At 47.5% G+C, this 26,455-nt stretch overlaps 1 protein-coding gene across 1 annotated transcript in view; it reads left to right on the forward strand.

Annotated features, from left to right (window-relative positions):
* The window catches only part of ADAMTS14 (ADAM metallopeptidase with thrombospondin type 1 motif 14), a 107,729-nt gene extending 83,089 nt beyond the window's left edge, over window positions 1–24,640 (forward strand). Inside the window, exons 11-21 of the mRNA XM_020975199.2 lie at window positions 708–883; window positions 1,773–1,906; window positions 5,056–5,179; window positions 5,764–5,844; window positions 6,973–7,136; window positions 9,011–9,179; window positions 10,577–10,709; window positions 13,567–13,774; window positions 14,747–14,876; window positions 15,041–15,151; window positions 15,946–24,640. Coding sequence (XP_020830858.1) covers window positions 708–883; window positions 1,773–1,906; window positions 5,056–5,179; window positions 5,764–5,844; window positions 6,973–7,136; window positions 9,011–9,179; window positions 10,577–10,709; window positions 13,567–13,774; window positions 14,747–14,876; window positions 15,041–15,151; window positions 15,946–16,166 — 1,651 coding nt within the window. The 3' untranslated portion in view covers window positions 16,167–24,640. The remainder of the gene's footprint in view (window positions 1–707; window positions 884–1,772; window positions 1,907–5,055; window positions 5,180–5,763; window positions 5,845–6,972; window positions 7,137–9,010; window positions 9,180–10,576; window positions 10,710–13,566; window positions 13,775–14,746; window positions 14,877–15,040; window positions 15,152–15,945) is intronic.
* Window positions 24,641–26,455: the final 1,815 nt, after the last annotated feature.

Genomic DNA, 26,455 nt, shown 5'->3' on the forward strand with positions numbered 1-26,455 from the left:
AGTGTTAGGGATCCTTCCCAACATGGTTGTCAATCATCATTTAAACACTTTCAGTGATGGGGAACTCATTGCTTTCAAAGGCAGTCCATTACACTGTTGGCTGGATCTGAATGTTGGATAATTCTTTATGATGAGGTCAAATTCCCTGCCTTATATTTTCTACCCATCTGTAAAGCCTCTTCCCCCTATTTGGCTTTCTGTAATTCCCAGGGTCTAGCAGGGACTTCTCAGAGAAGATGGTCTCAGACACAGCTCTCCTGAACTGTCTCAGTGTGGCCATTCCCCAGTAGTGAATTCACATAGACCAGCCAGTGATCTGAGTCTGGGGGAGGAGAGGGGAGTGAGGGGATAGGAGCTTGGACCATCGCTGCCCCAACTGTGAATATAAAACAGCTTTTTATAAAATAGGTTAATGAAAAAAAAGTGCTCCTGGAGAGACTTGGAGGAGGCCCCTTCCCCCTGCAATGGGCTGATTGAGAGATCAGACAGGTGTTATAGTGGAAAGGGCCCCGGGTTTGGAGTCAGAAGAATAAGGGACAGACTCCAGCTCTGAAACTTGTGCTATTGTGTCAAGTCCCTCCTCCGCTTTGGGCCTCAGTTTCCAATTCTGTAAAATGAAGAGCTAGGTGTACTAGGTGATCTCTGAGGTGCCCCCCAACTCACTGGGATGATCTGGCAGTCCTCAGGCCTTATGTTTCCTCCTCCAGCCCAGCCTACGGAGGCCGCCAGTGCCCAGGCTCCATGTATGAATATCAGATCTGCAACACAGAGGAGTGCGGGGGCCCCTACGAGGACTTCCGAGCCCAGCAGTGTGCCAAGCGCAATTCCTACTATACCCACAAGAATGCTCAGCATAGCTGGATCCCCTATGAGCATGATGATGGTGAGCTTGACCCCTTCCTCCTTCCTTCTAATCCACCCCCCTCCCCATTTGACTTGCTGCCGCTCACAGGGTTTAGCAGGGACCTCTCAGATACAGCTTTCCCAAACCTTCTCAGTTTAGTACAGTACTCAGTAGTGAACTTACTTAGACAGGTTAGTGATTTGAGTCTGGGGGAGTGGAGTGAGGGACCATCGCTGCTCCAGCTGTGAAGTGCTGGGATACATAGAATCAAAGCATCTCAGACTGGGGAGGCACCTTAAAGGTCACAAAATCCAACCCCTTGCCCAATACAGGAATCTTATCTGTCAACACCTTAATAACGAGTTCTCCGGCCTCTCATTGAATTCTTCTTGTGATGGAGAGCTCATGGTACAATTGACTTCTAGTCATGAAAGCTGGCTTCAAACATGACTCCACCTCTTACTATTAGTGTGATCTTTGATGTCCATTTCCTTATCTAGGAATTGAGGGGCTTGGGCTCCATGGCCTTTGGGGTCCCTCCTACCTCCAGATCTGGGATTCTGTAATCCTTCCCAGCTCTAAGTCATGAAATGTGCTAGGTGAGAGTGGGGGGGGGAGAGAGATGTCCTTGGATAAATCACTTACTTTCTCACTGACCTGGCACATAGTAGGCACTCAATAAATGCTTGTTGAATGATGATTCCTGATCAGTGAGGAGCAGCAGAATGAACCCTGAACTTGGAATCAGAAGAACTCAGCTCTAGCATATACTAGCTGTGTGATCTCAGATACACCCCTTGACATCTCTGTGCCCCAGTCACCTCCCCTTTCAAATGGGGACAATCCATTCTTCATTACTGATTTCTTGGAAAACATCTTGGAAACCTTGTTGTGTTTTCTAATTGTATGCATCCTATTCTCCTGGCAGAGGCCCAGAAATGTGAATTGATTTGCCAGTCTGAAGACACTGGGGATGTGGTATTTATGAACCAAGTTGTCCATGATGGCACCAGGTGCAGCTACAGGGACCCTTACAGTGTATGTGCCCGAGGAGAGTGTGTGGTAGGTACCCCGCCTTGGGACCAGGCCATTACTTTGCCTGGAAGGAGAGGCCTGTTTGATGGGCAGCCTGAATTTTAGCCCTCCTTGGATGCCTTATTGTTGGGTGGAGATGTCTAAGGTCCTCCAGAGGCCTGTCAGGCCTTCTAGGATAGCCCAGTGAAGGATTAATGTTTTTCCTCTAACAACCAGCCTGGCTCACTGCAGGGCTCACTACTCACCAGGGCCAGAGTTACATACCTCTTTTTTGTGATGACTTTTTTCGACCACCATTGAACTTATGACAATGACCTCTTAAGGTATGGCAAGGTTGGGGTCTGCATAGTGGAGGGAGGGGAGATCCACACTTATGACATCATGGATCCTCGAGACACACAGAAAATGATCCTAGAATTTTAGAGACCAAGTGACTTACCCAAGGTCACCCAAGTGGGTTAATGACACAAGAGGAAGTACATTTGACTTCCAGTCCAGTGCACTGAGGAAGGCAGGGCTCTCAGTTCTGACAACAAGAAGGCTTTTGGAAGCACAACGCTCATTGATTGAATGATTGATTGATGATCTCTGCCTTTGGGGAGCTTAGAGCCTACCTCATTGAACCTCCATTTCCTTCTCTGTGAAATGAGCATCACAGTACACTCCTTACCTTCAAGGACTTTTGTGAAGAAGGTGCTTTGTAAACCATAAAGCCCTAGATTATTAGGAAGCATTAAATTTAATTCAATTCTTGCTTTTGCCTTCCACAAAGTCCTACTCCCATGTGGTGTGGAAGTGAACCTGGATTTCGGAAAGCTTTGGCCGGCAGAGCATAGCCCAAGTTTTGTCAGGTTCTGCCATGATGTAGGGGCAACCAGGTGGTGCAGTGGAAAGAGCACCAGCCCTGGAGTCAGGAAGTCCAAATCTGGCCTAGCTGTGTGACTCTGGGCAAGTCACTTCACTGCTTGCCTCAGTTTCCTCATCTGTAAACTGAGCTGGAGAAGACATGGCAAACCACTCTAATATCTTCGCCAAGAAAACCCCAAATGGGGCCACGAAGAGTTGGACATGACTGAACAACAACGTGATATAAGTCAATCAATCAGTCAAGTAGTATTTATTAAGTACCTGCCATGAGCCAGGCCCTGCAAATACAAGCACAAAGGATGAAATGATCCCTACCCACATCATTTCTAGAACATTTCTCATGAAATGGAAAGTCTGGTCCGTAGCTCCTGATTATATCTGATGCTGTCTGATGAGGGTCAAGGACCACAGTGGTTGAGTATGGAGGGGATCATCATCAATCTGTTGGCCACTTGGTGATGAATTAATTCTTCGGCCATGGTGGCCGTGACAGAGAAAAATGGCCCTCAGTTCTATATCTGCCTTTGCATCAAGAGTGCAATCAAGGGATGGAAAAGGGGGCCGAGGAACTCTAGCCCCAGAGATGAGATGAGAAAATGCATTTCTCTCCTTTCCTTGGAGAGGTGGGGAGCTATGAGTGTGGAATGTTGCTCATACTATTGGACCAAGGACTGAGTCAGCTGGTTTTGCTTGGCTGTTTTCTTTGGTACAAAGCAAGGCTTACTGGGTAGTGGCTGGGCTGGGGAAAGTATATCGAGGAATAACTGTGATGTAAAAGCAAAGAGCATGAGCTTAAGACCAAAAGAGAAGGGGCACTAGGATTGAACAGCCATTTGGTTGGTGTGTAGGTTGTACTAGATGGCTGGGGAAGGCCCTTCTAACTCTCACATTCTGTGATTCTGGGCGCTAAGAATCACACAAGGCTTGGATGTCGGTAATCATTAACCTAAGTGTTGATGCTTGAGATGTGAGACCTTGTCCATTGAATAGCAAGTGGGCATGCTGATGGAAGAACTGGGCATGTCAGTCTTGATCTTCTTGGAGTTGATATCACAGGGCTTGTAGGCCTGGAAATGAAGAAGGTGAATCACTCACATAAAAAGTATGAGAGATAACCATTGGATGGTCTGTGTGCTGTACAGGTGTCCATGTAATGGTAAGAGATGGAGAAGTTCCTTGGCTTTCTTATTGGGCAGATTCCCAAGGAGAATTTGGAGGGGGACACAGACGAGTTACTGAGGAGAAGCAGTAGAAAGAGCAGTGGGTATTGAGTCAGAGGGCTTGGGTTTGAATCTCTACTTTGCCACTAAATACCTTGGACAAACAATCTAACCTCTCAAGCTTGAGTTTCCTTCTGGGTAAAATGAGGAAATGGGATATGGCAGTCTCTAAGGTCTCTCCTGGCTCTTCATCTGTTCTACGAGAAGGCGAGGAAGGGTTTCTGTCTATACTGCTGAAGGATGAGATTACTGGTTTACTGGTGTATCCATCAATGTTCAGAGTTATTATTCTGAATCAATAAATAGTCAATAAGCATTTATTAAGTGCCTACCATGTGCCAGGCACTGTGCTAAGTGCTGGGGATACAAAAAAAGGCATACGACATTGTGTCCTCAAGGAGCTTACAATCTAACGGGAATAGACAACACATAAAAAGAAGCTGAAAGAGGGGATGGAGAGGAGATTTGATAAGGAGGGTGCTGGAGCCAGCTCAGACAGGCTTGGGAGAGCCGATGGTGAAATTTTCATTGGGTATATTTACGCCTGGGAAATCAGCAAACACCACAAACCAGGGCCTGATTTATTGTTGCATTGATTGTCTAGACTTTAAGGGAGTGATAGAGAAAATCTTAAGAATGAACTTTAATCAACTTAAAAGTGTGTCTCCCTGGAGAGCCAGCTGTTAAAAATGTATCAACATCCCTTGAATCACATTTCTACTGGACTTGGTGGAAATCTCATGGCACTTTCCCCCATAATCCTGTGAGATCAGTAAAGTTAAATTAATCAGTTCATTTCCATATCAAACCACGTGACTGCCTCCCCCTGGACTTTGCTTCTGAGAAAGGCATGCCTTGTCTGTGGAGCAGAGAGAGGTATTTACCTCCTATGGGAGAGTGCCCATTAGCTAGTCTCTGGACAAGACTTGGATTTCCAGAGAATCAACACTTCAATTAATGATTAGAGATTATCTAAACCCTGGGTGATTCTCAGCACCCAGAATCCCAGAACCCCAGATCCGGGGGGACAAGGAAAGATTTAGGTTCCAAATGCCGCCTGGTTGCTGCTGACTCTGCCTTTGCCAACAGCCTGTTGGGTGTGACAAGGAGGTCGGGTCCATGAAGCAAGACGACAAGTGTGGTGTGTGTGGGGGAGACAACTCCCACTGCCGGACGGTGAAGGGCACCCTGGCCAAGTCCCCCAAGCAGCCAGGTGAGCTTCAGCTGGGCCTGGGGGTGACTCTGAAGGGACGGGGGGCAGTCAGACTGAGCAAGGCGAGGGAGGAATGTGGTCAGTGAAGGAGGAAAGAAATCATCAAAGGCTGTTCAGGTCTTTGAGATGCCCAAGTTTCAGACCCTTGCATACCCATTCTTCCTGCCACTATGTACCAGAAACTGGGCTGATAGGAACAATTCCTGCTGGAATAGTGGTCGTGGAAGGGACTGTAGCAATTATTGAGTCTGACTCCCTCATTTTACGGATGAGGAAACTGAGGCCTGGAGAAGGAAGGGACAGGCCAGAGGTCCCATGGAATGCTGGAAGCAGGACCCGGAATGGCAACCAGTGCAATTCTGTGCTGCTGACTCAGTTCTCCACCCCCTCCTGTTCTACTCCCTGGCACCTCTGCCCTCTACAGATGCCTCCTGGGTGCCAGCCCCTCTAAGATGGTACCTCGCCATCATTCACCTTTCCCTATGCAGCTAAAGCATCATCTCTGTACTCCTTCAATGGCTCCTGGTCGAGACCTTCACCGTAGGAAGAGTACTGACATCTCCCTGTTCTCTCCATCCACTCAGGTTCTCTCAAACTGTTCCACATCCCGGCTGGAGCCAGGCACATTCAGATCGAAGAACTAGAGAAGGAGCCCCAGACCATCGGTAGTGTTAATAATGATAATAATAATAGCTAACAGTTATATGGTACTTACTATGTGCCAGGCACTTTACAGTATCTCATCTGATCATCATAGAAACTTTGAGAGGTCGGTGCTGTTATTATCCCCATTTTACAGACAAGGAAACTGAAGCAAGTATTTTTAAAGCACCTACTGCGTTCCAGGCACTGAGCTGGGTGTTGTACAAGAATGAATCACTGTTAGCTCACATTCCAATGGGGGAGACAATAAGGAGATACATTTATCTATGTGTGTGTATAAAATATATATGCATATATATATGAAATATATATGGATATATATATATATTATATATACATATGTCTGTGTATATATGTATATGTATGTATATGTATAGATGTATATATATAAAGCATAAATATATTACTAACTCTCTCTTTACATTCATATACATGTGTGTATGTGTGTGTGTACATATACACACAGAGTAACTCAAAGGTCCTAGCACAATTTTAAGCTTGTTAAATAATAAGTTTGCTAAAGCTTATTAAATCTTAAAACTTCACTAAGACTTTCGGGACTCTCTCTCTCTCTCTCTCTGTTATATATATATGTGTGTGTGTGTGTGTGTATTGTGTGTGTATGTATGTTATGTAATGTGTGTACACACATATGCACATACATGCACATATAGATGCGTACACATAGAAAATAGTTAGATCCAGGCTAGTTTGAGAGGGAGGCACTAGTCATTGGGGAAATCAGGAAAGGCTTCGTAGGAAAAGTGGTTGGTTTGGAGATCATTACCCCCATTTTATTGATGTGAGAGCTGAGGCCCAGAGAGGGAAGTGGCTTGCCTAAAGTCACCCAAAGGTTAGTTAATGGGAAGCTGGAGTGAATGGTCTTCCTCCTCAAATCAACCTCGTCCATCCTTGCCTTTCTCCAAGGTGCAGAATGGGGGGGGCATCTCCTAGAGACCCCCAGTATTTCCTTCTCTGGGAGCTTGTGGGAGAATGTAAGCTTCTTCAGGGCAGGGGCCTTATCGGTTGGGCCATTGTATCCCCAGCATCCAGCAGAGCCTTACACCTAGTAGGTTCTTAATGAATGTTCCTTGAATTAAACTAACCCAATGACCTTCCATCCCCGATAGTGGTGAAGAAGAAGGCCACTGGGAACTTCATCCTCAACCCCAAGGGCAAGGATGCTGAGAACAGAACCTTCATTGAGATGGGCTTGGAATGGGAGTATAGTGTGGAAGACTCAAAAGAAGCTCTGAAGACCAGCGGCCCTCTGCCTGAGGCCATCACTGTCCTGGTAAGTTCCCTTTGATGGCCTTCTAACCCTGCCCCCCATCTCTGCCTTCCACTCCGTACTGGGCCGAGAGCCAGGAGATGGATCAGAGTGCCCAGACCCTGGCCATGGGCTCTAAGAGCAAGCAGCCGGCCGCAAGATGGCTTTCTGCATTCTAGGAATCCCCTTCTCCCTTCCACCCCTCCTTCTGTCCCACCCTGCCCCCATCCTTCTTTCCTCCAGCCAGCTGGGAAGATGGTTAGCAGCATAGGAGAACACTCGTGAAACCACCGATTCTTGTGTCAGTTGACATCTGGGATGAGGCCAGAGCCCCTTCCATCTCACGGTGGACCTTCATGATCCCAAACCATGGCCAAAGACCTCTGGATGTGCTATTTAAATAGCCAAACATCAGTGGCCCTGGTTCCAGGCCCAGCCTTGCCACTGACTAGCACTGTGAGCTTGAGGGATTCCTGCTTCCTCCCTGGGCCTGTTTCCCTTGATATAAAAGAAGGCATTTGGACTGAATAAGTCCATTCCAGCTCTAAATCTGAGAGTTAGAGAGAAGGGGAAGAACGATTCTCTAACTCTTCACAACAGAAAGGTAAGGGTGGGGGAGGTCTGGGCAGTCCTTGAATCACAAACTCACCAAATGTCAGAACTAAAATGGACCTTAGAACATAGAGCGTAGAACGCCAGAGCTGGGAGGTTACTTAGAACTTAGAACATCAAAACTGGAAAGGACCTGAGAGCATAGAACATGAGAGCTGGAAGGAACCTTAGAACATAGAATGTCAGAATTGGAAGAGACCTTAGAATGTAGAATATGGAATATCAAAGTGGGAGAGACCTTAGGGTATAGAAGGTCAAAGTTGGAAGAGACCTTAGAACATAGAACATCAGAGTTAGAAGAGACCTTAGAACGTAGAACATAGAACATCAGAACTGGGAAGGACCTTAGAGCATAGAACATCAGAGTAGGAAGAGACCTTAGAATATAGAACATTGGAATTGGGAGGGACCTTAGATTACAGAGCATCAGAATTAGAGGAGACCCTAGAATGTAGAACATAGAACATTGGGGTTGGAAGGAACCTTAGATTATAGAACATTAGACCTGGAAGGGACCTTAAAGACAGAAGGTCAGAGTTGGAAGAGACCCTAGAACATAGAACATAGAACATAGAACATCAGAGCTGGAAGGGATCTTAGATTATAGAGTATTGGAGTTGGAAGAGACCTTAGAACATAGAACATTGGAACTGGGAGGGACCTTGGAGCATAGAAGGCCAGAGTTGGAAGAGACCTTAGAACATAGAACATAGAATGTTGGAACTGGGAGGGACCTTGGAGCATAGAGGGTCAGAGTTGGAAGGGACCTTAGGACATAGAACATTGGAACTAGGGGGGACTTTAGATTATACAGTGTTAGAGTTGGAAGAGACCCTAGAACGTAGAACATAGAACCTCAGAGATAGAAGGGACCTCTGAAGACTTAGTGTCGCCTCGAGGGGAGCTGCCTTGTCCAGGGTTAGCAGGTAGCAAAGCTGGAGTTAAAGCCCTGGTGTACTGAGCCCTCGGGCTCCTCCCCACCTCCAGATCTGGTTGGGGGCCACGTGTAGGAATGCCAGAGGGAGGGGGCCTCCTTTGATTGAGGGGTGGCATGGGGGGGTTCCCACCACCCCCTCCCCAGACCCCTCACAATAAGTCAGTGAGGTAGGCAGTGCGAGTGTTATCATCACCATTTTACAGATGGGGAAACTGAGGCCCAGAGAAGTGCTGTGACTTGCCCAAGGTCACCCAGCTAGTGAGTGGCAGAGCTGGGACTCAATCTCAGGTCTCCTGCCTCCGAGTCCAGCGGTCTCCACACTACCCCTTGCAACACCTCCCAACCCTAGGTCGTCTCCCAAGGGGACAGCGACTCCAGGAGCGGCCTGATATACAAGTATGTCATCCACGAGGACCTGCTGCCCCTCATAGAGAGCAATGATGTGCTCCTGGAAGAGACCGAGTCCTTCGAGTGGGCCCTCAAGAGCTGGTCCCCGTGCTCGAAAACCTGTGGAGGAGGTGCGTCTGCTGTTCAGGCGAGCCACAGTGGCCCAGGACCCAGCTCTGCGCTGGGGGAGAAACAGTGTAGACATGCCACGAGCCCTGCCCTCGTGGGGCTTCCAGCCCAGAAGGCAGAGTGAGAGAGAAGCAAAGCAAAGTGTTCTCTGCAGTCTGGGGGCAGGGGGAGGATCAGGGTGGGCTTCCTGGGGGAGACAGCATCTGAGTTGGGCTTTAGAGGGGTGGGACAAATCATACAGATGAAGGGCAGGAAGCACTCGAGAGATCATTCAGGCTAAGCCCACCCATTTTACAGCTGATGAAACTGAGGCCCCAAGTCTCAGTGACTTGCCCAAGGTCACACACATAGTAACTGTGCTGGGTTTGCATGGTAGTCCTCTCGTGGCTGATGCTTTACCCACTACCCTGGGAGGCTGGGCGTCCTGTGCTTAGGGAGCCAGCTGACTCAAGGTCATCTGGAACAGCTCAGGGCAGGTTTGGGCATCAGAGTAAACAGGTCATTTTAGCTCAGAGCAGACTGTGGGGATGAGAGAAAGATGAGGTAAAGCTGGATTCAACAAACCCTAAATATGTGCCGCGACCCGGGGGTGTGGTTGACAGCACTGACTTCAGAGTCAGGAAGACCTGGGGTCTGTCCTGTACATATTGTCTGGTGTGAGGCTGTGTGATCTTGGGTCAGTCACTTAGAGCTGAGACAGAGTTTTCTATATCAATGACATCACAGATATAGCCTCCTTGCCCCATCCGGCCAAAAGGGAGCTGGAGCCTGCAGCTCTTCCTGCCCCTGCCCTTCTAAAGATCTTTGAGAAGCAGCCCAGGGTGATGGGAAGAAAACAGGAAGTTAGCAGGAATGCACAAACATGCAGGATGCCATGTTTGGCCTTCAATGGGACATGGTGCCTGCCCTCAAGCTTCTTAGAATTCAGAAAGACAGGTCAGGGAGGAATCTGTCAAGGTCTCACAGAGCAGAGGGCATCTGAGCCATACTCTGAAGGAAGCCAGGGATTCTAGGTTGGTGAAGTAAGGACAGAGTGCATCCCAGGCACAGGGCACAGCCTGGGCAAAGACCAAGAGGATGGAACATTGCATACAAGATTAATCTGTGATAAGGCTAACGGGAGGGTGGGGGAGAGGTTGGGCTTCCTGGAAGGAGTGACTCTCAGGGAGGCAAGGCTGAGGGCAGGAAGCAAGTGGATAAAGAGGAAAGGAATGGGGAAGCAATGAGTTAACTGTGCCAGGAACTGTGCTAGGCACGGAATTAGAGGAGGCTTGCGCCCAGGAGCCTGGCAGTAGGGGAGAGTCTGACCTGCTTCACCCTGGACACAGTCCACCCCATGGGAACGGACTCCTCAAGCCGTCTGGAGCCCCTTCCCTGGGCCTGTCTCTGCCTCCTGCAGGTGTCCAATACGCCAAGTACGGCTGCCGGCAGCGGAGCGTCCATCGCATGGTGCACCGTCACTTCTGTGACCACCAGAAGAAGCCCAAGCCCATCCGGAGACGCTGCAGCCAGCAGGAGTGTGCCCAGCCCTCGTGAGTGGCAGCCCCAGTGCGGGGCTTTCCTTCCTCTCCACTCATCCTTTCTCTCTCTTCTGCTAAGCCTGATGCATCCACCAAGGATGATGTGCCTCCAAAAAGTTCTCATGGGAGGAAGGTCTAGCTAGACTGCACTGGATGTGAAAAAAGGCCTGAGGCCTTGGTGGACTGCAAGCTCAGTTTAAGCCATCAATCATAGCATCTAGATAAGGGGCTGCCTAGGGCGCAGGATACTGGAGTTGGAGTCAGAAAGACTTGGGGGCAGATCCCACCACCCACACCAGCTGTGTGACCCTGGGTGAGTCATTTAACTTCTATGGGACTCAGTTTCCTCATATGTAAAATGAGGGAGTTGGGCTAGAGAGCTTCTAAGGCCGTTTCTTAATCTACAACTTCGCGGTCTCATGACCAGCCGGTGGGTGGAGAGATCACCCCAGAACCACAGCTGAGAAACTAGACAGCACTTTCACACCTGGAGGAAGGGTCAGCGGCCTCAGTGGCCCCAACATCCAGACCAATGGCAACCTCAGGGGCCTGTGGGCATGCTCCTCTCTTGGCCTGCTCAGCAGGTCTCTGTTTTCTACTCATTCAATCAATCAGTCAGTGACCATTTGTTTAAAAACCCTTCCTCCATGCCAGGCATCATGGTAGGCACTGGAGTTACAAAGACAAACTGGAAGAATCCCTGCCCTCAGGGAGCTTCCATTCCAGATAGGAAGACAATGGGTGGAATCAAAATAGATCCTATAGAACGTTATGGGAAAGGGACAAGCATCTGGGGAGACTGGACAAGATTTCATGCAGAAGCTGATGTGTGGGTAGAGCTTTGAAGGAAGGTTGAGATTCCAAGAGGCAAGAGGCTGAGGTGAGCTAGGAGCGCTTAGGGGCAGCTCAGGGTGAGGTGACCCCTTTGGCTCCCCCTCCCCCAGGGCCTAAGCTTTGGCATCCTGCTTGCATTTGTATCTTTCTTTTTTTCTTTTCTTTTCTTTTCTTTTCTTTTCTTTTCTTTTCTTTTCTTTTCTTTTCTTTTCTTTTCTTTTCTTTTCTTTTCTTTTCTTTTCTTTCTTTTCCTTTTCTTTCTTTCTTTCTTTCTCTCTTTCTTCCTCTTCCTTCCTTCCTTCCTTCCTTCCTTCCTTTCTCTCTCTCTCCCTTCCTTCCTTCCTTCCTTCCTTCCTTTCTTCCTTCCTTTCTTTCTTTCTTTCTTTCTTTTTTCTTTCTTTCTTCTTTCTTTTCTTTCTTCTCTTTCTTTCTTCTTCTTTCTTTCCTCTCTCTCTCTCTCTTCTCTCTCTCTCTCTCTCTCTCTCTCTCTCTCTTTCTTTCTTTCCTCTCCTCTCTCTCTCTCTCTCTCTTTCTTTCACAATCAGGGTTAAGTGACTTTCCCAGGGTCACACAGTATGTGTCAAGTATCTGAAGAAGGATTTGAACTTAGGTCCTGCTGACTCCAGTGCCCATGCTCTATCCACGGGACCACCTAGCTGCCCTGGATTTGTATTTTCCACTGAGTCTTTTGGGGTTCCAGGAGAAACTCCTGCTCTCTTGGGCTTTCCTTTTCTCTTTCTCATCTTCCTCTGGAACAAGTGAACTAGGGTATTCAAATTAAATCTCCACAAGGGATGAGGGGGAGGGTAGATCTCTGAGCCCCAGGCACTGGAGGCTTAGAGGGAGAGGGGGTGGCCCCCATTCAACACTTAGCAGCAGGGGTGTGCTGGGGTGAGCTCTCACTGGCACAAGCTGATTGTCCAGCTTTCAGTGTGAGCATTCACTCCTCAAAAAACCAAGCAAATGCCTCAATAAGGACTCAATTTATTGTTTTGTTTCTTGTCTAGAGAATTCTCTCTTGAAGGTGATGGAGAAAATGGTAATGCAAATGAAACTTAAAAGCATGTTGTGTACTTCTGGAGAGCTGGTTGTTAAACATTTACTAGCATACTCCTGCTGAAAACCCCGGATGTCAATGATAGAACATAGATCACAGCACGTCGGGTCTGGATGGGACCTTAGAGATCACCTAATATAAACTCTCATTTCATAGATGCTTATAATTTGTTGAGAGCTGAAGGGACCAGTTCCTCTATAACACCCTTCTAAATCTATGCTAGACAGGCTTCGCTCCCTTTTCCTTTTGGGCCTGGGCCTGTGGTTTCATTGGTGAGGAAACTCCCTCCACCAATGCAGATAGCCACCTGCTCTGCCGCCTTATCAGCTTACTTACTTGGGGGCTTGGTTGGAAGGCAGTGCCTCGTCCAGGGTCACACTGACAGTACATCTCAGAGGTGAAACGTTAACCTCAGCTTTTCTAAGTCCAAGGCTGGCTTGTGCACGCGCTCTCTCTCTCTCCCTCTCTCTCTGTGTCTCTGTCTCTCTCTCTTGTTCTCTCTCTTTTGGTTTCTGTCTCTCTGTCTCTTTTGTTCTCTGTCTCTCTGTCTGTCTCTCCCCATCTCTCTGTCTCTCTCTGTCTATTTCTCTTTGTCTCTCTTTCTCCTTTCTCTCTCTCTGTCTCTGTCTGTCTCTCTTGCTGGATCTCCTATCGTTTTCCAGACGAGGCCATTTAGGGATAGAGAAGTTGAACAAGTAGCCCTAAGTAGAACCCAGATCTTCAGATATTTCTTCTACTGCATCCCATAATCCTTTGGAACTGAAGTGAGGGGTGTGATCAATCAGTCATTTAACCAGTCAGCATTTATGAGGCACTTACTGTATTTGAAACACTGTGCTGGGCACTGGGGATATGAGGACAAAAATGGAAATGATCTCTCTACTCTGGAGTAAGACACCCTGCCCTTGTCCCAGCACATCCCACCTTGTGACTCCTTCCTGACCACGGTTATCCCACTCTCCCTCTCTCCTTTCTCAGGTGGGTAGCTGAAGAGTGGAGTCCCTGTAGCAAGAGCTGTGGAAAGCTGGGGGTGCAGACTCGGGCAGTCCAGTGCCTCCAGACCCTGCACAATGGCACCAGCCGGGCCGTGCATATCAAGTCCTGCCCTGGCGATCGGCCTGAGGCCCGGAGACCCTGCCACCGAGTGCCCTGCCCGGCCCAGTGGAGAATGGGAGCCTGGTCTCAGGTGAGTCTGTCTTCAGACACTGGGGAAGACGTGTCTTGATGGGCCTGTAAGTAAGGCCATGGTGGGGTGGGGGGAGGAGGGTAGGGGCAGGAATATTGCTGTGAAGTCCACTATTTCCTTCTGGCTGAACCTCTTCTTTCTCATCATTATTCTCCCTCCTTTGGACCCTGCTTCTCTAGCAAGAGGGAAACCAAGCCAGGGTCTTCAAATGAGCCTGATCGGCATCTGAAGATCTCCCCTGGTCGTTCTGGATGTTTTGCTTTTGTAGTCAGCCTCTTCTACCGCCTTGGCTCTCATCCCTAGTACGTGTCCTTCAGATTCCAACGTGGCCACCAACGAGCACGCTGTGCAGCCACATGGCTCCTCTCCCCCTCGTAGGAATCATTGCTGTTTGTTTCTTTAGAATTTCTTTCTGGGGACCTTCCCATCCCTCTTGGGCTGCCGTCCTCTGCAGGGACTCCGACCATTAGAGCCTACCTAGTCTTTCTCCAAACCCTTTGGAATCTGTTCTGTCGAAACCCAGGGCGCACATCTTATGGTACAGGGGACAGGGAGCTGGGTCTGGAGTTAGGGGATGAATTGGAATATAGAGTGAGATGTAATCAGTAAATTGGAGTCAGATTGTGAGCGGTCAAATGCCAGACAGAGAAGTTGATGTGTCCTAGAAGCTATGGGAAATCATCAAGCTTTCGGAGCAGGAATGGCAAAACCAGTTCCTGCCCTCAAGGAGCTCACAGTCTATAGGGGGAGACAATACGTCGGTGACTAGGCACACAGCGGATGAGTACAGGGCAGACGGGGGACTGAAAGGGGAAGGAAGACTTGTGACTTGACGGTATCATTTGTCGAACCTGGGCCCTTGGGGCTGCTGTGGCTGGGGCTCATGGCTCATTCATCCCCTGCTTCCCTCTCCTTCTCCTCTCTTTCTTCACCGTTCTCACGGGTGACCGCTCCTGCCCGGCCTGGGCGCAGTGCTCAGCCCCGTGTGGGGAAGGGATCCAGCAGCGCCAGGTGGTTTGCAAGACCGGCGATAACAGCATGGGCCGGTGTGAGGGGGACAAGCCCGAGACCGTCCAAGTCTGCAGCCTGCCTGCCTGCCCTGGTGAGTGGGGGTCAGAGGCAGCGCCTGCTGGGAGGGGCACCCGGCATTCCGTTCTGAATTAGAAGCCCCGGGACCTCAAAGGGGCAACCCCCCCATGGACAGCCCCAAGAATGGCTCTTAGATTCCCACATCCCCTGACCTGGTCCACGTCTCCTCCAACATAGGTAAGCGCCCGAGCATCACGGCAAAGATGGAGACCAGTGAGCGTGTGACCCCCAAAGGCCAGTGGGCCCCTCGGACTGGGCCCCCCAACCCTGTCAACAAGATATCATCGAGTAAGCCAATCTCCTTTTCCTTAGCACTAGAGGCAGCCTGACATAGTGGACCTTCGAGTCGGGAAGGGCTGGATTCCAGTCCAAAGCTCTGAGAGCTGCGGCTGTCTTTTCCCTTTCTTTGTATCCTGGTGTGTATGCAGTAGGAGCTTACTAAATGCTTGTTGACCGACTCAGCTCCTTACTAGTTGAGTGACCTTGGGCACGTCACTTGCCCTCTTATTGCTTATCTGTACGGAGTGTGTGTGTGTGTGTGTGTGTGTGTGTGTGTGTGCACGTGTGTCTCCAGCTCTGGTCTACGAGCAGGTTTGTTAGATTCTCAGGTTTCCATAGCTTTCTTGGCAGTGACTGAAGCCTCAAGTCTGATTCCAAACCTGGAATTCTGGTGCCATCTCGTGGCTATTGGCCTTCATTGCTATTTGTCAACATTCACCAGATCACAGATGTTACGGTTGGAAGGGACCTCGGGCTCATTCTAATCCACCTGCCCCTCGTTTTACAGGTGTGGAAACTGAGGCCCTGAGAAGTCAAGTGTTTTGCCCATGATTGGGCGTCTAGGAGCTGGGCCTTTCGGGGAGCGTACAGAAACAGTGTTCAAATCGACTGTGTGCCTTGGGGACGTCGCTTCATCTTTATGGGTCTCAGTTTCCTCACCTGTAAAACCAGGGGGCCGGACCCAATGGCCTCTCAGGTCCCCTCCAGCTTAGCTCTCTGAGTTTCCCTCTCTCCTAGTCACAGGCAGAGATCCGCTGGGTCCTGGACTCTGTCGTGACCTCTCCTTGTGATTGTGATTTCAGAGGAGCCCTGCCTGGGGGACAAGTCTATCTTCTGCCAGATGGAAGTCCTAGCACGTTACTGCTCTATCCCTGGCTACAACAAGCTGTGCTGTGAGTCCTGCAGCAAGAAGGAGGCTACCCCCATTCCCAGACCGGCCCCAGCCCCACCCCACTGCCACCCTTCCTCTCCACACCAGGAACCTTCTTCCGGAGTCCTGAGACCAGCGTGGCCTCTCCAGTAATGAACGAGACCCTTCTTATGGCTCCTGGCCCGCGCCCCCGAATGGAAGGGGAGCTGACCGACAGCCAGATGCCAGCAATCCTTCCACGGAGCCCCCAGCTCCACCAGACACCAGCCCGTCAGTGACTCAGGGCAGCTTGCTCCTCAAAAGCAAAGTTGGGGAGCCCTAAGGGACAGGGCCCCAGCCCCCTGGTGGCTCCCTGCTTCCTGGACTGAGGTGCCTACCCCGTCTTCCAGTGACCACAGCACTCTGGCCTCTGCCTCTTGGGAAAAGGGACATTGGAGGAGGGACAGCAAAAGACCAGAACCCCAAGGCCAGGGCCTCCCAGCTACATCTCCCATCACATGAGCTCTGGTGTCTGCCATCTTCTCACTCCACCCAGGTTTACACAGTCTTTGACTGCCCGTGGGAACTCAGAAGAACACTGGGAAAGGGCTGAGCGAAGGCTGTTTTTAGTGATATTGTAATTGTTATTATTGTTATTATTATTATTATTTGGGACTGTGGCACTTTGTAGCTCTCTAGAGGGTTGGAGTCAGGAGAGAAAAAACAATTGAGTCAAAGCAGAGTGAAAGGGAAGCAGATTTCGAGCAGTGAAAGGGCAAACGCCTGCAGAGAAGATGAAGGTGCGTTGGTGAGTACCCTCGGCCAGATACCTCAAAGCAGGGATGGCCCAAGCCACGGGGACTCACTCTCTCAGGTGCTAACGGAGCCTTGTTGGACGTCACTCCCGGGACTGACCGGCCACGTTGCCGGAGACCTACAGTCCTTTCTCCTTCCTGCTGCTGTTCAGTCCCAGGGCAGCTCTGACGGCCCCCACCCTCCCCAGGAAGCCAGGACCATAAGCCATGTTCAAGGTCCCTGCCTGTGAAAGGAGGGCTGGGGGGGTCAGACCTTGCCCATTGGCACTGGGGAGGGCAGGGGAGGGAGTCGGGCTCTCCTGTGACCAGTCTTATGGTGCTCATTGTCTCTTCTTCAGTTGCCTTTGAAGCCTGAGAAGAGGTGCCCCACTGTAGCATCCCGGGTATCCTGGCTCCCCAGCCCCAAAGACCCAACCCCTCTGTTTATTGAAGCCCTGTGGGTCGGTCAGTCCCTCACCTGCCCCCAAGGCTGGACTCCAGGAGATCCCTATGTGTGATTGAGGCAGGGGGGCTCACCTGGGAGTGAATGGAGCTTGAGGGCCCAAAGACCCACCTTAGGGAAGAGGCCTCCCTTGAGAAAAGAAAACAGGGGTAGTGGGAGCTCCTGTGCCCTCCCTGCTGGGTCCCAGAATGCTCTTGGGGCTGACCTTGAATCATTCCTGTGACATCACCTGGCCCCGAGTTACAGTGTATAAAATGTTGTGTATAGCAGCCCAAAGCTTTTAAATGTGACATATTTATTGATTTTTCCCAGGCTTGTGAATTTCCCCCTTTTCTTTGTTTTTGTTTTTTTCTTTTCTTTTGGCTGCCTCAGAAATGTACCAAAGCACAAAAAATATTTGTTCCTGTTGGTTTATTTTTGAGAAAAGGAAAACACAAAACACCACCTTCGAGGGGAGCTATGATAGGCTTCTTTGTAGGGGACCTGCAGTCATGACCTGACTGGACAAGCCTCTTCCCCTCTTTGTGACTCAGTCTCCCCATCTGGAAAACAAGGGGAGCTCTGATGCTAAATCCCTTTCAGTTCTTAGGTTCAGTGTCTGAGGTTCTTCTCAGCTCCGACACTCGTGTTCTGTGTTCTCAGGGCCCTTCCAGCTCAGCCACGTTGGGATTCTCCATCCTGCCTTCTCATGGCTACCTTACATCCCCTTGGGAAGCCTGACTCTTTTCTTTCCCAAGTACATCAAGTTCATAGCATCATAGACATAATAGCTAGCACTTTGAGAGCACTTCAGGGCAGCTAGGGGGCGCCACAGTGCATAGACTTCTGGGCAAGGAGTCAGGAAGACTCATCTTCCTTTGTTCAAATCTGGCCTCCGACACTTACTAGCTGTGTGACCCTGGGCAAGTCACTTAACCCTGTTTGCCTCAGTTTCCTCATCTGTAGAACGAGCTAGAGAAGGAAATGGCAAACCACTCCGGTATCTTTGCCAAGAAAAGCCCAAATGGGGTCACGAAAAGTTGGAGGCGACTAAAAATGACTAAAACAAGTCAAAACAAAAATGTAGCACTTTAAAGTTTGCGAAGAGATTTTAAAATATTATCATTTGATCCTCACAGCAGCCCTGTGAGGTAGTTGCTATTATTCCATTTTAAAGATGAGAAAATGAGACAGACAGAGGTTAAGTGACTTGTCCAGTGTCCTACAGCTAGTAAGTATCTGGAGTAGGATTTGAACTCAGTTCTTCCTGACTCCCAAGTTCAATGCTTTATCTACGGCACCATCTAGACGTCTCCATTATTGGGGTGCCCCCTTATGGATCATCAGCACCCACTTGTGGCTTAGTGTTGTATCTAGTCTGGGGTAGGGGGTGGCTTGGGAGAAGAACAAGGCTGACCAGGAGCGAGCACCATTGACAAAGGGTGGCAATTTATTCGTTGTCAGACATGGCCAGCCCAGTCCACTCATTGTACAGAACAGAAATGCTGTGGGCTCTTTCCTTTTAGTTACATTTTTTTTTTTTGGCAAGGCAAACAGGGTTAAGTGACTTGCCCAGGGTCACACAGCTAGTAAGTGTTATGTATCTGAGGCCGAATTTGAACTCAGGTCCTCCTGAGTCCAGGGCCGGTGCTCTATCCACTGCGCTACCTAGTTGCCCCCTTTTAATTACATTTTCATGCCTTTCCAGGGGAAGCAGGGATAATATCCTGGAAATGGTGAAGAGCTAGGACTCAGAAGACCTGGGTTTCTCTCTGAGCTCTGCTCCAGTGAGCTGTGTGACCATGGGTTAGTCTCTTAACCTGTCTGGGCCCCAGCTTCCTCACCGATTATAAAGCAAGAAGGTTGGTCTAGGTTTACTCTTCCAGCTCTGACATTCTGTGATTCTAGACCCACCCGAGAGATGAAGGGACTTGCCCAAGGTTACCTGGCCGGTCTGTAACCTGTTGGTACTCACTCCCAGCAGGAGCCACCTCTCCTGCCCCGGGACCCATGGATGGAGAAGAGACGCAGGGGAGGGACTGAGTGTTCAGGAGGGCTGAGGCCACATCTGCTGGTCAGGGATTTCCTACCTCTTCTGAGTGCTGCTCAGCATCCCTTGACATGTGTCTGTGTGGGCAGTTTGGGGAAGCAGGGGCAGCTGACTGCATCTGAGCCTTCTTCACTTGGTGCTGGGAGGAGCTTTGCCCCGAGAGAGCTCCTTGGACCCAGAGACGAGGCCAGGCTGGGCTCACACAGACGTAGAAGTGACTTTACAGGTCTTCTTGTCCTACCCTCATTTTACAGAGCGGGAAACTGAGTCTCAGAGAAGAGTGACTTGTAGCTAATGTTTCTATAGCACAAAGCACTTTACGTATTTTATTTAATTGGATTTGACCCTCACAGCAGCCCTGTGAGGTAGGTGCTACTACCACCCCTATTTTACAGATGGGGAAACTGAGGCTGTGTGAGATGAATCGACTTGCCCAGGGTCACACAGCTGGTGTCTGACATGGGATTCAAACTCAGGTCTTCCTCCCTCCAAGTCTGTCACTTAGCAGGAAGGTAACTTGCCCAGGTCAGACAGCAAATGGTAGCAGAGCTGGGGCGAGCCCGAGTCTCCCGGCTGTGGATGCATGCGTTTTCCTTTGCTCGGAGCTGGGAGACGAAGGAGCTGAGCTCAGCATGGCCAGGGAGGGGCCGACCACCGATCCAGAGGCTTTCAAAGGGAGTGAGGTGGAGTGAAAAGAAACCAGGCTTCAGGAGAGGCCAGGTATTGGCTAGTGTAAGAAATCTGTGCCATGCAGCATTCACAGTGCACTTTGAGGCTTACAAAGCACTTTGCAGACACGATCTCACTGATTCCCACAACCACCCTGGGAGGTAGGTGCTATTATTATCCCCATTTAACAGATGAGGAAACTGAGGCAAACACAGGCTAAGTGACTTGCCTATAGTCACATAGCTGAGTGAATCTGGATTTGAACTCAGCTCTTCCTCACTCCAGGCCCAGTGCTCTAACACTGTGCCACCCATAAGGATGACTTCTTCAAAGGGAGGTGGCATGATGCAATAGAAAGAGCAGTGAACTTGGTCTCGTGGGGGAGGCTGACTCCCAGCTCTACCTGGGTGACCTTGGACAAGTCATTTCCCTTCTTTAGGCCTCAGTTTCCTCATCTGTAACATGAGGGGTTTGGACTAAATCTGCGAACCTTGTGTGATCCCATTTTACAGATGGGTAAATGTAACTTCAGGTTGTTAAGGCAGTGAAACAAAGACTGCTCAGGTTTTGGGAGCAGGGGAATGAGAAGTCCAGGATTCACCTCCCATTTCTGTCACTGGGTAGCTGTGTGACCTTGGGAGCCACTTCATCTACTCGGCTGGGCCCGAGTCTCTTCATCTGGAAATGAGATGGGAAGGTCCCTTCCATCTCTGAAATGCTGCATCCTAAGTTCTCTCCAGCTCTAAGGTTCTGTAGTCTGGGTTCTAGGGCCTTTCCAGAACTGACATTTGATATTCTAAGGTCCCTCGGATTCTATGATCTACTGGCCAGGGTTTATATGAAATCTAGGGTTTCTCATCCTTGTCAAGGGGCATGTGGTTGTCTCCTGAGCCTCAGTTTACCCTCTTGGAAGTGGAGGAAAAGAATCTTCTTCCTGTCCCCCCATCCCAGAGGACTGACTGAAGGGATAATAGCAAACTATTCAACAGCTTTACCTCCAAAAGGCTCTCCTGATGAAGATGGATCAGCTTTGTTCTGCATGGCCTCCGAGGGCAGAGTGGGGGTCAGTGGGTGGGAGCACTAGAATGGAAGTCTTCAGCTTAACAGAAGGAAAAACCCTCCTGCTCAGGAGATCTGAAATGGGTTGCCTTCATACAGGTAGTGAGTTCCCCATCAATGGAGGTCTTTCAAGCAGAGGATAGATAGCTGGAGTCTTGTCAGGGATGTGGTTAGAAGTCCAAGGAAGATGAGGCTGTTGAGAGGAGAGTGGTTTGTCCAAGGTCATATGGGCCGTCAATGTTAGAGTCAAGATCCGAACTCAGGTCATAGTTCTGGGGGTTCCTAACTTTAAACCTGGAACCTACTCATTTTATACATGAGTTACTGAGGCCTAGAACTCTAAGTTAAGTGACTTGCCCAAGTCTTACAGGTAACTGAACAGAGATTCAAACCCGGGTCCCCTGACTTCAAATAGTTCTATATGTACTTGTCTCCCTCATGAGAACGTCAGCTCTTTGTAAGTAGGGATTGCTTCATTGTTTGCATGTCCAGCACCTAGCACAGTTCTAGGCACATAGTAGGTGTTTATTAAATACCAGATTGATTGATTGGCTCACACCCAGTGCATTCACCACTAAATCCAATCCTCTTTCTGCCAGAGGGTTCCCGTTCAGGTAAGCATCGGACATGATGACACTTGAGGTCCCTCTTCTATTCTGAGATTCTATGACTCTCTTGCAGCTGATGGAATGTTGATTGGGGTTCAGACTTAGTCACTTAGGCAGTCAACAATCATTTATGAGGAACTTATTATGTGCCAGTACTGAGAGCTAAGGATGCAAAGAAAGGCACAAATAATCTCAGCCCTCAAGGAATTCAAGTTCTAATGGGGAAGAGACATGCAAATGATCATCTACAAAGAAGCCAAAGGAGGTTTCTCAGAGGGAAGGCACAGAATCGGTCATCCTAGTGGGGTCAGGCCCCAATAGAAATGGGGGTCACTAAACTGGACTTTAGGATTCCCAGAAGCTATAGATTACCATAGAAACCCATATGTTAACATTATCTATGTTCTAGGTATCTATATATTATATTTTTATTTATTTTGTTGCATATTTCCCAATGACATTTTAATCTAGTTTGGGCCCGCTCGGGAGTGGCCCTTGGGCAGCGGGTTTGACATCTGTGCTTGGGAATTTTGAGGGTGGGAAGGGAATCCTCTTCCTGGAGCATCTCTCCAGCTCACCCCTAGTTCTCCTCTAGAAGAGGAGCTAGGAAAAGAGGAAGGAGAGCCACAGGGAAAGCCCCCTTACCCAGAAAGCGTCCTGTTGGCCACGTTGTGGCTTTCACACCAACAAAGAAAGAGTGCTATGTGACCTCTCTCTGCCTCAGTTTCTTCATCTATAAAGTGGAGGTCATAATAGCACCAACCTCCCAGGGATAATTTAAGGATAAAATAAGATAGTATTTATAAAGTGCATCGCAAACCTTAAAGCTGCACATAAATGGTATTATTTGCAAATATGCAAATATATACTCACGAGCAAAACAAAATGAGGGCTAAAACATAATAAGCAAAGAAAAAACCAGTTGTAATGATGAACAACCAGCAAGGATGTCTTGCGTGCCTTTTGTGTGCCTGGTGCTGGGCACCCAAAGACAAGAAGGAGAAGCCTCTGTCTTCTAGGAGGGTATGGTCACAAGTTCGGACTTGGTGGTCCTGGTCACACAGCAGGTAAATGTCAAGGTCAGGGGCAACCTGGAGACAGCTCCCATAAGCCCCAGGGTCAGATCATTCAATTTTTACATCTCGGAAATCAAAGCTTGATTTGTTGATTGTCTAGACTTGAGAAAATGATGGAGAAAACATCTTAATAATGTGGATCAAACTGAAAAGTGTGTCATGGGTACAGATTTTTCTGGGGGGTGGGGGCAGGGACAGCCAGATGTTAAACATTTACCAGCACACCCTTGATTCAAATCCAGGTCTTCCCAACTCCCAGCCCAGTTCATTTTTTACAATGTACCACACTGTAAATAAATGTAAATCTAACTGTAAACTTTTGTTTATATAGCATAGAGATGATTTGTTTTTAAATTTATAATAGAATTTGCTTGTGAATCCTTCTAGTCCTGAGTGTTTTATTACAATACAGCTCATTAGCGGCCTTTTCGATTACTCTTTCTGATGTCCCTTTATTTAATCTATTTCTTGTTTTGTGAACTGGGGGATTTTTATAGTTTTGTGAATATTCAGCCATGTCTTTTTCAGTCTCAATTTCTTGGTATATGACGATGTGTAATAGTCACTGAGAATTTTCGTTATTTCTTCTCCATTCTTAGGATTTCTTTCATTTTATTTTATCTTGGTAGCTTGTTTTTTCTTTTCATTTTAATTAAGTGTGCTAATGGTTTATTAATTTTATTGGTCTTTTCAGGAAACTGACTGTTTATATATATATATATAGACACACACACACACACACACATACACACACACATATTCAGTTGTTCACTTGCTCTCAGTTTTGTTAATTTCTCCTTTAATTTGGCTGATTTTTTATTGTGTGCTTGGTATAAGGATATTAATTTGTTGATTTTTCTCATTTTAGTGGCAAACCCAACTCACTAATCTTCCCTTTTTGTCTTTTGCTAATATAAGTGCTCAGGAATAACAATTTTTCCCCTGAGAGGTACTTGAGCTGCATCCCATAAAATTTGATATGTTGTATTCATATTGTCATTATCTTTACCATAGTTTTAAAAAATGTTTCTGTAATTTGTTCTTGGACCCAAACACTATCTAGCAATTCATTTTTTGGTCCCAGTCTAAAAAAATGCATCTCTTAACCACAATTTCCTTCTTTATAACTATTTTTATTGTAATATGGTCTGTAAAAGAAGGGCTTCAAATTTCTGCCTTTTTTGGATTAGAATTCAAATTATCAGTTATTCATAGTTATAAAATTTTAAAGGATTTTTCCTGTTGAATTTCTACTTCTAGGTTGATTTGCACATCAAATGCCCTGCCAAGGCTTGTTTTCTTCAATAAAATAAAAATAAAAATTCCTAGAATTGTTAAGGCATGCCAGGTGTCCTTCTCTTATTCTCAAAAAGTAGACTTAACCTAGCTGAGTGAAGCTCAATTTCCCTCAATCATAATCCAGCCCTTTCCATTGTTCCTTATCTTATGTGTAAAGTCTTGTGCAATTCAGATTGGTTTTTCATGACAGGTAATATTTTTCTTCATGAGTAACAGTAAAATAATTTGTTGTTGTAGCTTTGGAATCTAAAGATAATATGTCTGAGTGAGTTGCATCTGGAGTTTATTGCTAATGGTGTCTTGCAGACGGCAAGATCCCAAGTATATGAAAAACAATTCTTCTCTTCCTTAATTTTGATAATGCTGGGACCCTTTCTTGTATGATTCTCTGAAATATAATGGTCAGATTTTTTATCTTCACTCTTTTGGGTTTGAAAATTCATGTTTTCTTTTGAAGATCTGTGCTCAAATTCCATCATGCTTGGTAACTAAGTCATAAAACATCCTTCCAGTTGAATTGTCCTTCGATTTTATTTTGAAATTTGGTTTGCGCTGTTTCTGGTTTGTCTTCCAGTAGGACACTTTTCTCAGCATTCAGTTTTATTTATATTTTCCATGCCTTTTTCATGCAGTAAAGCTATCATTTTGCCATGTTTCTTTATTGCTGATATCTGTTCTGTGTATTTGTTATCCAAGTTGATATGCCTCATCAAAATTCTAGCTTTTTGTGGTCATTGTAGATTTTAATTGGCCATCCCCACCCCCACCCCTTCTAGTGTTTTCTCTTTGGTTTCTTTTGGCCCCTAAGATTCATTGATTATGTTCTAGTCTCCCCCCTTCCCCAACTTGCTCATTTCTTTTACTGTTTCTCTTCTTTTTATGTGATAGCCTTTTAAAAATATTTTTGTTTACCACTATTCTTTTTTTTTATGTTTTTTTCATTGTTCTGCAGGGAATTCTGGAAAGCAGGTCCACTTATGACCCTTCCCCCTACCATCTTGCTAGAAATCTTTTTTACCTACCCTTTCCCCCCCATTTCAGATGAAATTGAGGCTTACAGAAAAAAATTGCTTAAGGTAAAACAGAATTCAAACTGCACCCCCCTCCTCCAACCCCCAGACTACTGTGAGGAAAGCACTTTGTAATCTTAAATCACTTTAGAAATGTGGGCTATTTGTATTATTGGTACAAGACAGAGCACTACTGGATAGGACAAACACACGAAATTGTCTTATTTTAGGTGAAACATTTTCGAGGTCTAACCTTGTCCCAAGTTCACTCATCCCAAATGGTCTGAGGTATGAAGAATTCAGAAAAGCTTGGGAAGATTTGTATGAACTGATAAAGAGCAAAGAAAACAGAACCTAGAAGGCACCATACACAACGTAGGGGGGTGAGACCTGTCTGGTCAGGATTTGGACACTGGGAGAACATTCATTTGTGGTTCTCAACTGTAGTTGCAGAGCAAGAAGCACAATTCTGTCTCCTCTGTCCCCCATCCCCCCCCCGAACCCCATATTTTCATCACTTTATTTTCAACCTTGGAGAGGCTCTGGAGAGTTCAGAAGCTCATAGGAATCTTAGAAAGTTAGACCTGGTAGAGAACTTGGTACTGAGGGAAAGAAGCAGAATTTAGTGCCAATGTACAGGCCTGGTGCTGATGTTTACTAGGACCATGACCCAGCCCCTTCATTCTCCTGAGCTTCAGTTTCCTTTTATATAAAATGTGGACATTAGAGCCCTGATAAAAGGATGCTGGAAATGAAAAGGACCTTAGAAGGCATCTGATCAGGGGTCCGAGATGTAGAGCTGGAAGGGGCTTCAGAGGGCATCTGGCCCTACACTCTCTATTTGTATGTGGGGAGATTGAGGGTCAGGGAAGGTAAACAAGTCAGAGGAAGACTCATAGGTAGTGATAGAATGGGATTTGAATCCAGGTCCATTGACTCCAAAACTAGTGTTCTTTGTTCTGCCTTGTGTTTTTACAAAAGAGTCATTTACCAAGTATGTGCCCCACCCTGTACAAGGAAAATCAGTTAAGGAAAAAAAACTAACAGTGATTTCATGTGATAATGTACACCCATAGTCCCCTTCCTATATACTTAGAGAAGGGAAGGCATAGGATGAGAAGAGCCTAATTTGGGACTAGAAGGGATTATAGAGGAAGGAAACAGGATTCAAATCCAGATGCTCAGGGTCCAAATCCAGTGCCTTTCAAGAACAGGGCTGGTCTATAAGAGAGGCTGAACAAATGCTTTTTGAATAAATGAGTGGATGAATAAATGAATACATGGATGGATAAATGAGTGGATGGATGGATGGATGGAAGACTAGGTGAATAAATGGATGATTAAATGGGTGGATGGATGGATGGATTAATTAATGAACGGATGGATAAATGGGATGGATGAAAGGAATCAGATCTCTCATTACCTGTCCCCTGACTATTGTAAAAGCCTCCTTACC

Source organism: Phascolarctos cinereus, unplaced genomic scaffold, assembly GCF_003287225.1.
Source record: "Phascolarctos cinereus isolate Bilbo 61053 unplaced genomic scaffold, phaCin_HiC Scaffold_3;HRSCAF=262, whole genome shotgun sequence".
NCBI classification, from domain to species: domain Eukaryota; kingdom Metazoa; phylum Chordata; class Mammalia; order Diprotodontia; family Phascolarctidae; genus Phascolarctos; species Phascolarctos cinereus.